At 39.0% G+C, this 16,930-nt stretch overlaps 1 protein-coding gene across 17 annotated transcripts in view; it reads left to right on the top strand.

Moving 5' to 3' along the window:
* Positions 1-16,930, top strand: part of ENOX1 (ecto-NOX disulfide-thiol exchanger 1) — a 367,773-nt gene that overhangs the window by 250,119 nt on the left and 100,724 nt on the right. For all 17 annotated transcript variants that reach the window (XM_069009956.1, XM_069009997.1, XM_069009963.1 and 14 more), the window contains one exon: positions 15,577-15,750. In XM_069009956.1, coding sequence (XP_068866057.1) covers positions 15,577-15,750 — 174 coding nt within the window. The remainder of the gene's footprint in view (positions 1-15,576; positions 15,751-16,930) is intronic.

The raw sequence follows: 16,930 nt of genomic DNA, 5'->3' as shown, positions 1-16,930 counted from the left end.
ACTGCTTGAAAAGCTGTTTTCTGCCTCCCTGGTAAAACTGGTGTTAGGTGCAGAGCTAAACAGCTGTTTCAGAGTGGGCTAGATACATCCTAGTCAGTATGTATCCTGCTGTAGTCTGAAAAGTTGGTTTCTCTTCAAAACTTCTGCAGAGTGGAGATGTTTCAAATGAAAGGGTCAGCAAGTGAACAAAGACAAACTTTCAGGACTTTGCAAACCTCTCCTAGGACTGGCATGAAAGATATTTTTTCCCATAAATGAGAAGAGAGATGGGAATAGCAGGACTTGGGGAAAATTCTGCTCGCTGGCATTGTTGTTTTCTATGTTCTGTTGTTGGAAAAAATCACAGGCAGAACATATGAGGCAACACCCAATTAGCTGCTCAAGACCTGACAGGCTTTTAGGCTGCTCAGACAATCTTCTGATTTAACCACTATGATCTTAGCAAGTGTCACAAGGTTAGATTTGCCCTCACCAGCTAGGCTGGAAACCTTGCAGGCTGAAGGCAAAGAAAGTAGAAGGCCACTTTAGGTTTCAAGTTATAAAAAGCTGAAAAAAATAATTTCAGATGGTAACAATAGCTGAGATCTTTCTGCTTTAACTCTTTCCTGGTTTGCCGAGTAGGGGCACAAACATAATCCAGTACATTCATGGAAGATGTAATGCTTTGTGATTTCAGCTGTTAAAGCCAAAAATAGACCTATTTTTTAGACTATGAGTGAATATAATTTTATTCAAAGGCATAATTTGACTGAATTTTTGGGTAGAGTTTAAAGAGAATGGCAAATGTTACTGCTCCAATGCAAAGGCTTTTCAATTCTGAAATATTACAACCTCCCTCAGAAGTCTGGAGGGGCTGCAGCTGCCGAGACATAACATCAGGTTTTTTTAAATAATGAAATAAAAAAAAACCAAGGACTTTTCTCTGGCTCCATTTGTGCAGCAGTTGAATTGTTCAGACTAAAATTTTCCAGAGTATTTCTGCCTCAGGCAGATTTTTGATGTGTAAAATTTCAGTCCAAACTGTTAATGATTGGCAAAGCTAAAAGCAACTGACAACAGGATGTTGTAATAGGAAGTGTCAGACGATTTTAATAATAGATGACCCTGCCTCCTGTTCTATCACTTTGGACACTTTTGTTGTCTAAGGTGTATGATGTATTTCTCTGTGTGGTTTTGTCTGCATTTCTTTCTTTCTTTATATTTTAATTCTGATAAGATCTTCATTCAGTTAAATTTTACATAACATGTAGCTCCATGGGAGTAATTCTTGTTGCAATTAGGGAGGGTTTCCACCTACCTGTTCTTCATTTATAACCTCTTTAGTTATTTCACTAAATGCTTCTCAGTTTTGTATCATGCAACAGAGTCCACAGTACCTGTCCACCTCCCTCCTCTATAAAATTCATGAGCTTTGTAATGCTCCTACACAACAGCTTCTTCTCCCCAGTGAGCAATCCAAGGCTTTTCAGCCATGGTTCCTCTAAGCTCCTTTATAATGTTCCTGATGATACTCATTGTCCTGTTTTTGCTGTGCTTTTATATTCCTAGGAGAGGATGGAGTGAGTAATACGGAGCATGATATGTCAGGTGAGAGTCTGGGTTTTCTAAGAGGCTTGCAGTAATTTTCCCATACCTTTTTCTCTTATCCCTTATCCAGGCTAACCTTTAATTGGCTTCCCTGACCCCTTCAATGCACAGTGCCACACTGCCAGGTCTTTACTGCACAAGCCATTCAGCCTGTCCTCTGCAAAGAGACACTTTTGAGGTTTGTTAGCACTGACATCCTTGTGCCCTCCTGTTTTCCTTGTCTTTGGTTCCTCTAAAATGCCTTTTATATATAAATAGGTTTTTTTCAGGCAATTAGTTCTGTGTCTATTGGATGTTTTGCTGTAACATTACTCTCTCTCTTTTCAATACAATTATTAGTATTCCCTCCAATCACACCACTCATCTCAGATGGAAAATGTTTGTTTAGTTCCTGTTCTTGAATTTCCATTTCTTTGGGCAGCTTCTGACCTGTATCAATCATGATAGGACCCCCCTTAATGCCTGCACAGTTTCTTTGACAGCCTCTCAGGAAAGACTTTAGCAAAGATTTTTTTCAGTCTTAAATAATTACACACTATTCATTGAGCATTGTTCAATTATGCTGCATTTATTGTACACAGGATTTCAAATACAACTACACCTTTATCCCCAACACATTTGCATGCTGCAAGTGCCTTTATGCTATTTTTATATTACCTCACTACTAGAGATTGTAGTTGTACACCTTGTAAAACAAGGCTGAACAAAGCCTGTGAAGGAGGTTTGGGTTGGGGTTTCTTTTTCATATTTGAAAAAATATGCTAAAGATATATTAAGAACAATAGTATCATATATCCTTGAACTGACAACCAACACTCTGCCAGCTTTCATCTTGGAATTTATTTTATAGTTGACATACAAACTCCTGGGGAAAAAAAAAATATTTCTAGTAAAGCTATTGACAGAACCCTAGCTGTGGAAATGTCTATGGTGAGGCAAAAGAATCATCTTAATGTGGGTAACATATTGTAGCTCACAATTGTTACAAAGAAATGCATTTTCACTAAAAATGGGGTAAAGAATAATTATAATTTGAAAGAAAGTCTGCATGACATAATTCAGCTTTAATTTGTAAAAGAATAGATACTTCTTGAAACAATGAATGTATCTTCTGCTCTTGGTGTTTGCAAACCTTGCTTGAGAATATTGTTAAAAAGAGTCACATGTAGAGCGTTCTGATGGTAAATTGTAAATACCAAGAAGGCCAATTTCATTTCTGAATGGTGGGGTTGATTGTGTGAGTGTGAAATTGCTATGCAGTTAGTTCACTGCTCTGCGTTATTAGCAGCTGAACCTTTGGTGCAGGCTGCCAGAAATTACAGATGAAATTATCTAGCAGCAAGAATTTTAAGTTACAAGTTTTGCACACAACCACTAATATAATTTAAATTAAAATGTGTTGTGCACAGGAGATATAAAACCTGGATTCTTCCTTAATTGGAATAAAAGTTGAGCTAATTCTGTGCGCACTTTGTCTCACTCTGCTTCCTCTAGTATGCTGTTCATTTATAAAACCTCCTGATTTCTTTTCAGACAAGGTTTTTCCCTGTTAAACTAAGTAATGAAATATGACATTGTAAGAATGTTGTCAAGATTGCTACTTTCTAAGGGGAAATTTAGCCCTTTTTTTTTACCCACTATAAAGACAGCCAAGAGCAGTGCCAGTATTTTAAGCTATTTTGGAGGTACGGAGATGTAAGTGTTCTTGGAGAGATTCCTTCTTCTTCCTGTAAGCATTTCTCATCTTTTTAGTCCCTTTTTTGGTGAAGAACAAGCTGAGAGGTTTGTATCTGTTAGGAAATAAAAGTTATGTCATAATAAATTCCTTGACAAAACACAAGAGCTTTATACAAATGTTTCAAGTTTGGTTTGTTTTGGGGGTTTTTTCTGGTTGATTTGGAAGTTTCTTATTTACTCATTTTTACATATTTTCTAGAAGACTCCAGGCAATGCTGTGATTGAGCTAAGCTAATGGCTGGACAGAGAGCCCCAGGTGTTTTATATTTGGCCTGGTGTTCTCCACATGCTCAGCTCTGGTTTATTATTAGTTGAGGCATCCATTTCTCCTTGCTGTGAGAGACTGGAGAGATGGAAGGAGTCACTGAGGGCCAGAAGCATTAACCCAGTTCTGTGCACTGCCCTGCACATGTCCCAGGGTATCTTAAAAGGACCTCAGGATGATTGAACCCATCCCAGCTGGCTGCCCCTGGGCTATTTGCCAAAATCAAGGTTTATTAGTCTGCACCATTCCATTGATAATGGCTCTGGTACTGAGGCCCCAGGGAGGGAGGCTACAGAGCAGCTGGCTACTCTGGCATCTCTAGCTGCTGCTGACCTTCCTTGTACTAGATATGCCCAGATGGTAGAAAGAAGTGTTTTCTGCTCTGTGGGATATAGAGAAGAAATGGAGATGAGCTGAAAAATGTATTCATAATGTTGTAATTATTGTACTTGTGCTGGAAAACTTTATGGTTGTGACCCAGATGTCAAAACATGCAGAAATTTCTGTCTGACTATGCTGAAAGGCTGAGGTAACTGCTTTCAGACATATGGACTACCCTTATTTACCTTAGCATGATGCACATTCTCCTGACACTGTTTTAATGTCAAGCCTCTTCTAAACTGCTCAATGACATAATTACTGTACTCAAATAGCATGAAGAGGAATTGTTTCATTATGAAGTTAGGGATGTCCCATTTGGGATTTCTCTACCAGCCATGGAGAGTACTCCAGTTACCACCACTGCTGACCATTTGGCCATTGAGTCTGGCTGCCTGGAACAAGCACTTCAGAGAGCTGAGAGGACCCTTGTGCTTATATCATCAAGATCTACAAACAATCCACTGAATTCATAGATGGAAGGGGAATTTGAAACGTTATCTGGAATTGCAATGAATGCATCAAAAATTTTTCAAACCCTGTGAAGTTTGAGAAGTGGGGAGGTGGTGAAAGGAAGCCTTCACTAACTAAGAGATGTTTCAAAAACTGTAATTCTAAATATTTTTAGCTAAAGCACAATACTACATTCATGAACTTACAAGCTGCAGCTCAAGCAATGTTAACCTGTGGAAGCTTATAGTGTTTATTTATTTAATATTTTCCACTCTTTTGGTTGTGTTTGAGAACACAGGTGAAATCCCAGGTTTAACAATGGAAAAGATAAAACCCTCTCCTGTTTAATAAGCAACATACTCCATTTTTGTCTAGCAGACTTTATTACCTTCCCTTCTGGCAGGTCTCTAGCTAAAAACTGAGGGTGCTGCAAATCATCCAAAGCTGAGGGTGTTGTGGATCATCCAAAGCTCAAGAAGAGAAGATTGACTGAGAATTGTGACTAAATTCCATGGTCTTTTTTGCCCTTCCTCCTCCTTTGAATGTGGAAGGAATAGCACTCTGGACAGTACTTTATGTTCTCTTGGTTTATACATCTTTCATCCCATCCTCCTCAATGCAAAATGCTTGTTCTCTAAGTCGTTCATTGTGTCTGATTTTGCATCCTTTGCCATCTCTGTCTGTGTGCAAGCTCTCTTGTCACCACAGATCACTCTCTGCCCCCCACATGGCTTCCCAGTCCTGAGGCCAGACCCGGCTATGGCCCCTGTGAACTCACAAATCCTTCTGGTTTGGATGGAACCATGCTCCCCATGGCCTGAGCTGGCCCTTAGCTAAGGTACCTGCTTATGTGAGGTAAAAGAATGTAAAGTAAGGTAGCTGCTTATGTAAAGCTAAATGGTTTCTCAGGTTCCTGAAGCAATGTAGTGACCAATACTCTGTGTTTGCAGTGAGAGCTAAGCATGTAGGTGTATTTTCAGGTTGCTGAGGTGCTAGATGGCTTTTATAGCAAAAATCTGGCCAAAATACCTTTGTCATAGTGCATTGGAGTTTAATTAACATAGCGTTTCTTTCTACAGACACTCAGGAGCATTACTTGCTGCTCTCATCTCTGGATTCTTTTCAGATCATGTTTTATGTAGCATAGTATTCTCACAATAGGATTCTTGGTTAAATCTTAACCAATAAACAGTTTATTAATTCACCAAGTACCACTCTATTACTTACTCAACAGTTAGTTAATCAAATTCAAATCCAACATGTATTCTGGTCAGGCACAGAGCATTCAAGTATTGTCCTACAAGCTGCTGCCATAAACTGTATGGAGGTCAAACAGTTCTAGTAGAGGATAGTACAAAATATCAAGATTTCTTACTACATTCATATACAGAGAGCAAATCTTTACTATATCTAGTATACTTAGACTTCTTCTAGTACTCAGTGGGTTAAGGATACTGTAGATTTAAGCGTTTGGACACATTTAATGGATTTAACATGAAAGATACTAGGAAAATAGTACCAGGAACAATCACTTAAAATTATAGCCTAAGTCTCTCTTATGGCTGTTTGCTCAGGCTTTTGAAAGAGAAGCATGCATGTAGAATAACTTGGTTAAAAGTTTGAAATGTCGTCACTCAAGATTTTCCAGCTGATTTCACAGGACAACTTTCTGTCATCTCTTGTAATGGCACCAAGAGAAATACATCCCATGCAATAAAGCTCATTGGTATTTTCATCCAAAAATAAACCTGAAGGAGGCACAAAACTTCCTCTGGCTTAGGAAGAGGAAGCACCCTGAGCAGCAGAGTGAGTGTTGGAGATTGGGAGAATATTATACGAAGGTGTCACTTCAGAATTGCTCTGTTCTGGTACTAAACAAAATTAGAAATTTGCTGTTAAAGGCCTGTGTCTGGGCTAGAGGGCTAGAAGGACCCTTCAGTCTGTCAGAGCACAGTTTTTTGTGTTTCTCTGCAAACTTGACCATGCAGCTGATACACCTTTCTGGATTGTACAGCTTTTTTCCAGTTTTGGCGAGACTGTTGTTACTCCCGTGACCCTGGAAAGGCAAGGAGAGTGTTTATATGCATTCCACAGATTCAAGGATCCACACAGTAGCTCCAGCTTAATAGCCAGAATTTCTTTCATGATTCATGAGAAAAATGAGTCCCTTTTGTTTTCATTTGGAAAATGTCCAATGGAATGTCTGAATCTCATTTTTTTTCCACCATTTTCTCTGAGGTCACATTAATACCCAGAAGATGGTATTTTACCATCTTTTACACACTGAAAGCTTTTTATGTTTCATTTTTTATACGACTTATATTTCAGTATTAGCCTAGCCTGGGAATTGAAATTTTTCCTATTTCTCCAATTTCTTTTCAGTACTTATTTACGTCTTAGGAGCTTATATCTTCCAATAACCTTTTTTTCTTTTTGTGCCTGTACGAATGCCTCTCAAATATCTGGAATACAGCACTTTCCTAGGCATCAAGCAAGGAAAAATCCATTAACAGTTCCTAGGCTGTGTAATCATGTTTTATTTATTTCTTTTCTCATCTTCTAGGGCTTTGAAGTGAAAGGTGATCTCGCTTTCAAAGAACATGGCAAAGTTTTATTTTAGGAAGAGGTTCATTTGGCGAACAGATTGAGCAGCTTCCAGTGGAGCTTAGAGAGGCTACTTAGTTTGGCTAAGGCTAACCTTACTAAATAGCCCACTGCAAAGAGCTCAAAATTAAAGAAATGGAAGGAAGCATCTCAGAACAGGAGAAGATTGTCCCAAGCAGCAAATAGTGGGGGCACAAAGACTTTTGAAAATCAGGAAAAACAGCTGTGCATATTTTACACCATAGAGGCTGTATTACATTGCATCTTACACATTGGCCAGCCCCATATTTTTGCAAACTAGCCCAGGAGCCATTAACTGGGGACCAGGTGGCCCTGTGCAGAATTTGCATTTTTTGTTATTTTCTTCACAATGAACTTGTGGCTGACCCCATGTGAGGAAGTGATTTATTGGTGAAAAGATGGAAGAAGCCAGTTGTTCCTAATGCATGGAATGGTTCTCAAGCAGCAGAGACTTTGGGAAGGTCAATACTCTGGATGTTGTGAGGTGATATAAACTCATGAATCCTTCAAAATCCTGGCACAGGTCAAAAGAGCCTGTGGATAAGGCATGGACACAGCCCAGACAATATTGTCTTCCTTTCATTTTTTCCTCTTCTTCATCTGTTTACCTGCATTTATTTTGATTTTTCTATTCACATTTTTCCTTCTTTGCTCTTTTTCTACCACTTGAATTTTCATCCTTGTAAGTTTCTGCTGCAATGGCAACAGGGTTTTCTGCATGGAAGAGCAGCTGATTGTTGATTGAGACTAAGATTAGTCACTATTTTCTGGCTTAGTTTCTTACACATGCAGCTGTCAGCCATTAAAAACTGACGAGCCATCATCAGATTCCCTCAACATTAAGTTCCCAGTTTTCCAGATCACTCTCAGGCTTGTCTGTCAGGTACTTTTTTGCAGAGCTCTTCTAAGAGGAAACTAAATAGATTCACCATGGGGAGGTAGTGCCTGAGATCCCTTTGAGGTAGCAATGGCACTGATGGTTATCCATAAGCAGAAACAGTAATAGAAATAACATTAACATTGTAGATTTCTTTACACAACGGTGTCGAAATTGCATCTTTGAAGGAGAGTGGCATCCATTGTGGTAATGCTTTGTTGTATTATTATTATTTGTTATTCCCTCCTATTATTTGCATTGCATTAGAAGCTCTAAACAAGATTGAGGTCCTGTTGTGCCAAGTGCTGCGGCAATAAAGGATGAACCAGGATTCACCCCATGATTTGCTTGTAAAAAGAGAAGGTGGTTTTCTTTAATTTAGTCTTTGTCATGTATATTGCTCTAAATATAGTGTTTGTCAAGTGATTTTGTGGGCAGGGATCAAGAGGAGGCCAGATTTGCTTTTAGTGTTTTCAGCTACAGCGTAACTAGCTCTGAAGAACGGTATCTAAAGTTTTGGTATTGTCTGCTGTAAACTATTCCTCTGTGCAGACACCGTGCTTTCTTCAAAAAAGCAAGTACAATAACACAGCCCTAAAGCTTTGTCAGTGATATATGTCTCATAGAAGTAATTTTCAAGTGGCAAGTGTTTTGATGATGCTACAAGGGCTTTGTTTATGAAGTGGGTCTGGCAGACACTGTAGAGTTCACATAAATTATTACTTCATTGATTATTAATGAGAAACATTCATCTGGATTCCCCCTCACCCTCTGTTCTTGTCAAAACTCCCTTAGAGACTTGTATTTGCTACAGACCACGCTCTGTTTCACAGAATGTAGCTCTTACTGAGTGGTGTTAATAGGTATCCCCCGGCCAACTGAGAAAGCCAGAGGTCAAGGAGGTGATTTCCTGGGCCTTCTCAACTCTCTCCTTTCCACTCTTCCAAATATACCCCTTCCCAAATGCACACACACATACACACACGCACATTGATGCTGCATCTCTTACTCCTTTTTCTGCAGGAGTCCTGTGCTCACATGTCCTTCATTGGTTGTGTTCCTGCAGCGTCTCTGTAAGGGCATCTGCCCACCTCTTCAGTACTTAGTTCTTCAACAATTCAGGACTAGAGGAGCACCTAAAAGACATCTCTGCCCTTGCAGTTACCTTCTCATGATTTTAAAAGGGGCCAAAATCAGAGGTTCCATATCCATATTCCTTTGTAGCAGTTCCACAGAGACAAAGGTCACTTTGGCAAACAGATGGCAAAATATAAAAACAGAAGGGAAATCTAGAATCTTGTGGATAAGCTGATTAAGGAATTCATGATTTCTCAGGATGAAAGAGCTAGAAGGTGTACCTGGAACTGCCAAATACCTTGTTTTAGCAAAGAAAAGGAAGTACAATTCCCAACTCAGTTGCTACTCACTAGCACACTGTGAAAGCCAGTGACACAAAGAGGTTCCAATGGATTCAAAATATAAGTAGGTACATAGTAAGATTTAGTAAAAAGGTATAAATCAAGATTTGTGGAATAGATGCCTGCTAGAAAGGATTGTTCAGTTTTGATCTCTATTACTGAAAATATGTAAGCACTCAACACATATGAGCTAAGAATATTTTGCTCTTTGCCTGCTTATTTCTTATTCCAGTGCCCCAGGCATCTGCCACTGGCTACAGTCAGATGGTCCTTGCTCTGAGACAGGATGATAGTGATTATGCTGGTCAAATGGAGGAGCTGTTAGTTTTCATCCCACTTTTGTTTATCACTATGTGCTTAGATGTTTACCAGACAATCCAGCACCTATTTTAGAGACAGACAAGTCTAGAAGTTAAATGATGTCTAAACTGGTCAAGCAAATGTACTCAAAAATGCTGATGAGAGAAGGCCTAAATATTGACCAAGAGTCACTTCCACCTAAAGCTTTGTGAAACCCAGAAGGCGGCAGGAATTGAATGACCAGGGAAGACAACGATCCAGCCTTGATCTCTAGCTTGCAGCTGAATATTCATTCTTAATTGCTGATAGGGGAAAAAATGATGTTGTGATGATAATAAAGGCACTGGCAGACTGCAGAGTTTTGAGGAAGAATTTTAGATAAAAAAATGCGAGAAGTTTTTAGAATAACTTTTCCTTACTCTAATAAGATACTTTATTTCAAAGAAAAAAAATAGCAACCATTTCTTTGCTAGTGACAGTTTATATATATACATATATGTATGTATGTATGTATGTATGTATGTATATATATGTGTATTTATTATAAGGGAGGCAGATTATTAGATTTTCTCTTTTTCAGGAAAATTTAAATTTCAGCTTTTAGAAATCATCTCTATATTGTCTCAAAATACTCAGCAATGGTGTTTCTGAAGTACACAACCAAATCTCTAGCCTCCAGAATCTTTTTTTTTTCCTCCACAGAAAACAAAGTTCAACAAGCATCTTAATACATTTACTACCAGCTGCTGCCTGGACTGTCCTAGTCATTTCAATGCATGTTGGCAGGCAACTCCATTCCCTAGCAGAAAACAGACTATTTTTGTAGGTGTAAAATCATCCCTCCCAGGCCATGGGAATCCTTTCAGTGTTTATTATTTTTGTTGGTTGTTTTGTGCTCAGATCATTGTTTTCACTGCTCACCATCTCTCTCTGTGTGTTCGACCAGCAGGTCTGACCCATGTGGCTGACGATGTCCCTGGTGGAAACCTTCCATGTGTGCGAGCAGGGGCTCACAAACAAACCCCTGTTTTGTGGATGTTTTTATGCATCCAACAGAAATAAAACTTGGCAGCTGTCAAAAACGCCACAGAAACAATTGGCAGTTGCAGGCAAAAAAAAAAACAAACCACACATCCAAGGGCTAATGCTATGAATCAGAGAGAGGATTATAGCCTTAAAAAGTGATTTTGAGCAGATAAATACTTGTGGTGAGGGCTGGTGGAAATGTGGTGGCAACAGTATTGGCGATGGAGTGCAATACCCAAAAACACAGCTGGCAGGAGTAAACATCCTTGTTACGTGGGCAGAGCAATAATGTGGCAAAACCAAAAGGTGATCCTGACAGCAACTGTTCCCAAAGGAGAAAAGTAGGATGGTTCTACAAGGTTGTGTGGCTATTTTTATGGAAGACAAAGTGCTTCCTGCCCTTCCAAAAGGGACCCTAAAATAATAACAATTGTTTTACACTACTTACTGTGTTAGAATGTAGTTTTCATCAAAGGGATTTTATTGTTCTTCTGCTTTTTTCAGACTCAAAGATTTAATGTGAAATGTTTTGTTCTTCTTTTATTCCACTTGAAAGAAAAAGAAGCTTTAAAAACTACTCCAAGTGTTCAAGAAGATATTTCTTCTTGCCTCTCTGACTGCCAATTCCAAATATTTGCTCTCCAGAGATTTTCATTGTCCTCCACCATGCCAATTTCTTATCAGATGAAACAGGAATTAACTTGTTTTGCCAAATTTAGGCAGAACATGGACTTCAAAATATCAATGTTAAATACTTTTACTTTCTTATGCAAATGTGTGAATATTCAAGCCTTTTGTACGGTATCCACAGGGACTCTAATTTGATCAACATGTGCTTTTCCATTCTTAAAGTTCTTTATCATCTCTGATTGCTTTCCATTTTAATGATTTCATTTACTAATTATTTATTAACATTTCCTAAATTAAAATTTTGTCTCTTCTTCCAGGTTGCTTTTTATAATTTATAAACCCTTACCTAGCTGCATAAATATACATAGATCCCTTTAAAAAGAATGCCGTGATCATCAAAAGCATAGAATATTGCTTTTTTAACTCTTCAGATGTGTAGTTGGTAAATGTAATGTATCTCTATGTTTAGCGTAACATATTCATGTCTACAATATCTAATAATCATGTCTCTAAAGGAATCTGTTAGAAAATCATATGTGGCAGGGTTGATTCCTATTTTTAGAAATCCTTGCATAACTCTTATCATTTTCTTTGATTCTCAAGACCAACAATCTTTCCAGTTAGTTCAACAGTAGTTGCCTCCGCTGCTAAGCTTGGTGTCCTGGCCCTGCTCCAAATAGGCATTTTGCCAGGACGTGGAGCACACTGCAGTGGTGGTGCTGATGGATGATCATCCCTTGTTTCTAGACAAGAGCTATATATCCAACTTCTATTATTGCACCACTCGATAGCATTAATATAGTTAAACTTGGGGTTCTTCTAGATCCTATCACAGATGTGGCAAACTTACTGACTTTCCTTTCCAGTGACTTCATCAGTCCTTTTTTCTCTGCACCTCAGAGTCCAGACCAATATTTCCTTTGGACACCCCATCTATAGTCTCTTGTCATGGTTTGTCAGCCATATGCAGGTGGCATGCGTTAGCTTCTCTGGAGATGCAAGCCCCACCAATCTCTTTGGGGGTCCAAACAAGAGCTTCACTCTTCAGAAATTCATCTGAATTTTCCACCTCTGCAATGCATAATAACAGTTTTTAGTTTTCAGAGAATGGTTTTCATTTCCAGGATGCTCGCCAGTTGGTACCCCTGCATCCTCTCAGTGCTCATGCTATGTATGAAAACATTTCATTCTTATTTGAACACACTGGGAAACTGAAGCAACTTATTCAAGAGGACAGAGAAAGCAAACCTGTTCAGGGTTAAAATCTGTTCATGCCTTCAGTAGTCTTGCTATTTCCCTTTGCAGGGCTTGGATTAGTGCCTGAAAGATGTGGAATTGGATTTCAAGAATTATTGAATGAGTCCTCTTTACTATACCTCAGCCCAGTTATATTCTGAAGGCACAGAGTCCCGGCACTCCTAGAAGGACATTCCATGAGTGTTGGACTGGACCCCAGCACTTTGCTCATGCTCTTGTAGATTGATTCTAGTTGTAAAAGAAACTGATGACAAAGCTGTGTACTTATTTAACACAGGCAAAGTCACTTAAAAAGTCACATTTCCTTGGATGTGCCAGGAATTAGTGGCAAATAATTTTCTTTCACTTAAATCACAAACCTGTTCTGATTAGCATGTAGCCTAAAATCTCTCCCTCCCCATGCCCAGATTCACAGTGTTTGTGAACATGAGTTTCACTGTGGCCATCTCCCTTTGATTTGGTTTTCTCTGTGTCTGTGCCACTGCCAAAGGAAAATTCAGAAAATGTACCTTATTGAAACCTGCCATCTTTGCTCTGGGTGAGAGGATGTGTCTGTGGCTTGGGCAGTTTGCTGCTATTTCATTTCACTAGCCCTGGAGAGAAGCTAAAATATATCTAGTGGTTGTCTTAAGGACCAAACAGTAGAAGTTAAATACACCTTGTGGTAGCACTTGCCAGATGATCTTCTTCCCTGGCTGTGACATGGAGCCTGAACAATACTTATGGGACAGGGAGAACTTGGCCTTCTGTCCATCATCTTGTACACCAGCTTCAGAATGCTGCAGATCTGCTGTGGATATTGGATTCAATAGGAAATTTCATAACTGGCTGGGACTGTAGTGGGCCCTACACTTGTCCAGAAGGATGGACAAAATGCCTTGTTTGGCATCTCCTGATCCCAGGAGAGGACTGGTATGTGTTGGGTGCTAGTGGGGTGCCTCTCTTTGCATGCCACTGAGCTCTATGGGATGCTTTAGCAGCAAGTAGCAAAGTTGGAGTTCTACCCACAGCCAGAGAATGCTGCACAAGATGGTCTTCTGTGACAGTCAGAAGTCTGACTTGTAAAAATGAGTTTAACATTATTAGCATAGCCTAAGGATTTATTTGAATTATATGTTGCCCTTTCACCTCTGACTTTATCTCCCAGCATTCACCATGAATATTTAATATATGACCACCATTGCATCTCATGGAATAAATGACAGGCTCCAAGCTTCAAAGCTAAATATGAAAAGCAATGCTTTACATCAATACTGGGAAAAAAAGCATCACACCCAGAGCAAATCCTTTTTCATAAACCCACTTATTAAAAAAAAGTAATGTAATATCATGACTTTTCATTAATACTAGTCTTCAATAAGCCTAAAGCAAATCCTTGCTTACTGTGCACTTGCTACGCTTGTTGTACAGGAGTGCCTGAAGGGGGTAAAGGCTCACAGTCAGTGCGTGAAGAACGGCGAGCATGCGGTTGAGAGAGATATGAGCTCTCTTAGAGTAGTTCTCAGTCCTCAGTTGTCCTTCCCAGAGAAGATGATTATGGATGTTTCACCAGAATAATAGTGCTAATTTTCAGCCCCTACAGAGTGCTTTACACCTGCAAAGTGCTACGAAAATGTGAGATAATACTTAACAGTAAGTCAGTATTTTTGTGCCTGTTTTGTAGATGCAGAAATGAAGATACCAAAAGGTCAGAGGGCTGACCCAGGGCCACATAGCTTCTCAGCAGCAGATTTAGGATGAAGAGACTGGTCTCTCTCTGGTCACACTTCATTAATTTGAAAATTTGCTCAAATCTCATGTATATAGATATATATATATAAAATGCTTGAAAGGGAGTTGTTTCCCTCTTCCCTCTTTGCTTCTTCAAAATAAACAAGCTTCTGAGCTACCAAACCCCATGTTTACATGTATCATTAAATACTTTCCAGTTGCTAGCCAGAAAACTCAGCAGAAAATCTGTAGAACACCGAAGTAACTCTCTTCTTTTAAATAATTGATGATGCCAAATAGCGGCAGTGTTATGCCAACAAAGAGATCGGTCTCTCAAAATATTTTATTCATCATGCCTCAAGAAACCCAAAGCCTTGTTTTTAACGAAAGCAAATTTCAGAAGTTGGCTCTCGGTTCCTCTGAAACATCTGCTTATTACAATTCTTGGTGTTAAAGCACTGGTGCTCCCCGGTAAATCTTGCAGCTTTAAGTAATACGTATGGAAGTCTTGGCAAAGAGATCAGGAAGGAGAAAGAGCAATGCTTGCCAAATATTCGTTTTACTTTATGAGGCTGTAGTGGTATATGTTAATAGTACATGTATTGAAGAGAATCTACTAATCCGATTAAATAACAGGACAAGAAGAAATTAATTCCAAGGCTCAAAAAGACCCCATTCTGCGCAGCTGAAAATTTATATTCCAGGGTAAAATGGTTAGAAGTCTTGGCTAACTAGACTTCCATAAAGCAGCCAGAAATGGATCTTTCTCTGTATTGTCTGTAAATCAAGGTCACTTATGTGAGAAGGCTATGTTGTGTTAAATCTGTCTGACAATTAGATGGAGAGGACACATCAATGCTAAATTATATTCTTTGTATGCTTTGGGCAGAAAGCAATGTAAACACCACAGTAACATTATGAACAGAAAATTGCATTCCAAATAACAGATATTTATGGTGCATGGTTTTACACGTTAATGTGCTACTTTTTACTCAGTCATGTTAATATTTTAGATTATGTAACATTCCCTTCTTTATGCATAGTTTATTTTTTTTTGCTGAGAATGCAGCTCCCTCCTCCTCATTCCCCTCCCCCTCTTCCTATCCCTTTCTCTCTCCTTCTCCCTCTCTCCTCCCTATTTCTCTTCCTTTTCTTTTTTTCCATTTTTCCTTTTCCCTTCTAATTTTCACAGTGATGCTTGCGGAAACAAATAAACAAGGAAAACAAACTTAAAGTGAAACTGTCTGTACAAGAAAATTGTAACAAGTAGTTTGAAGATTTATAAGCTAGTATTTTATGTTCCATACTTACAGATTCAATCTGTGTACCAGGCTTTGATCCAAGCCTTAGCATGATGACTGGAATCACACCGATTAACCCAATGATACCAGGCATGGGGTTAGTGCCGCCACCACCACCAACAGATGTGCCTGTAGTCAAAGAAATAATTCACTGCAAAAGCTGCACGCTCTTCCCTCCAAACCCGAGTAAGTGGATCTGAAGAAAGAATGTTGCTTTCCTAAATACTTTACACTGTATGAGTAGATTAAAAAATTGTATATGTAGATTAAAGAATTGGTAATCTTTTTATCTAGTAACAATTATGTTTTTTAAATGGATTACAGGCAAGTATGGTCTTTTCTTCTAAGGTCTATTCTGTGTGTAATGCATGGTATGGTATATGAGTATCTTTATTCTTCTCTGTAAGGTCACATGAAAAACTATGCAGCTTGTACCAAAAAAAAAAAAATTACCTAAAGAAAAGCAACACAGCCTAAAAATCTACACTGCTCATAGTAGATACCTGTCTTTTCTGTAGATCAGAATGTCACAAAACATAAAGCTTATATGGTGCTGTTCATCTCCGTGCTCCCCTTCAGGTGCCTGTAGTCAGATGGGACCAATCTGGGCTCGTGTCACTCAACACAGTACCTTGCATCCCAAAACTGACTCGCTACAGTCCCTTTCTGAGGGAAATGGAGGAAAAGGGGGCTAGGGCTTCTGTCCTGCCATTTTTGAGGAGGCACAACATGGCAAATGAGTTCCTTCTTGGTTTTGAAAGCAGGGACCAGATTCCCTCCCATTCCTTTTGTGACTGTGCAAATGTAAAACTCTTCCCACTAAGATACCAGCTCAGGCCCAAACCCTGATTTTGTGTGTTGGCCCCAAGAGTTTCAGAGCCACCATACCAGTGACTTTCACTTTCACTGTGAAATGAGGACATTAAGCAAATATTCAGGTGCTCTGGATTTGCAGTGTACCAAGATCACAGTGTAATCAAACTGGTTGTGTCTGTGAGTATGTATGTATATATATTTGTACACTTTAAGGTTGTAACCTCCTTTACTGTGTTAAAAGGCCAAAAAACTAGATTCCTTCTTAGAGCATTACTTTCACTGTGTATAAACAAGGTAAAGTGTTATGGCAGATTTTATTTTTTATACAGCTTCCAAAAATGTAATAGTTTTTCTGATGTAAGTGTGTATACATTCTCTCTATATATACATGGAAATAGCATTTCTAGCTACTCCACCTCATGAGCACTTGTAAACAGTGAGGTTATCCTTCCCCTGTGCTGGCGTCTGCTCCATTATCTGGCAACAAGACAAAACAGATAACCAGCAGAGTGTTTTCATCATGCTGTCACTTTGTTGTGTTTCCCACTTT

This window comes from Aphelocoma coerulescens, chromosome 1 (assembly GCF_041296385.1).
Source record: "Aphelocoma coerulescens isolate FSJ_1873_10779 chromosome 1, UR_Acoe_1.0, whole genome shotgun sequence".
Taxonomy (NCBI): Eukaryota; Metazoa; Chordata; class Aves; order Passeriformes; family Corvidae; genus Aphelocoma; species Aphelocoma coerulescens.
This window is presented reverse-complemented; position numbering and strand designations above follow the sequence as displayed.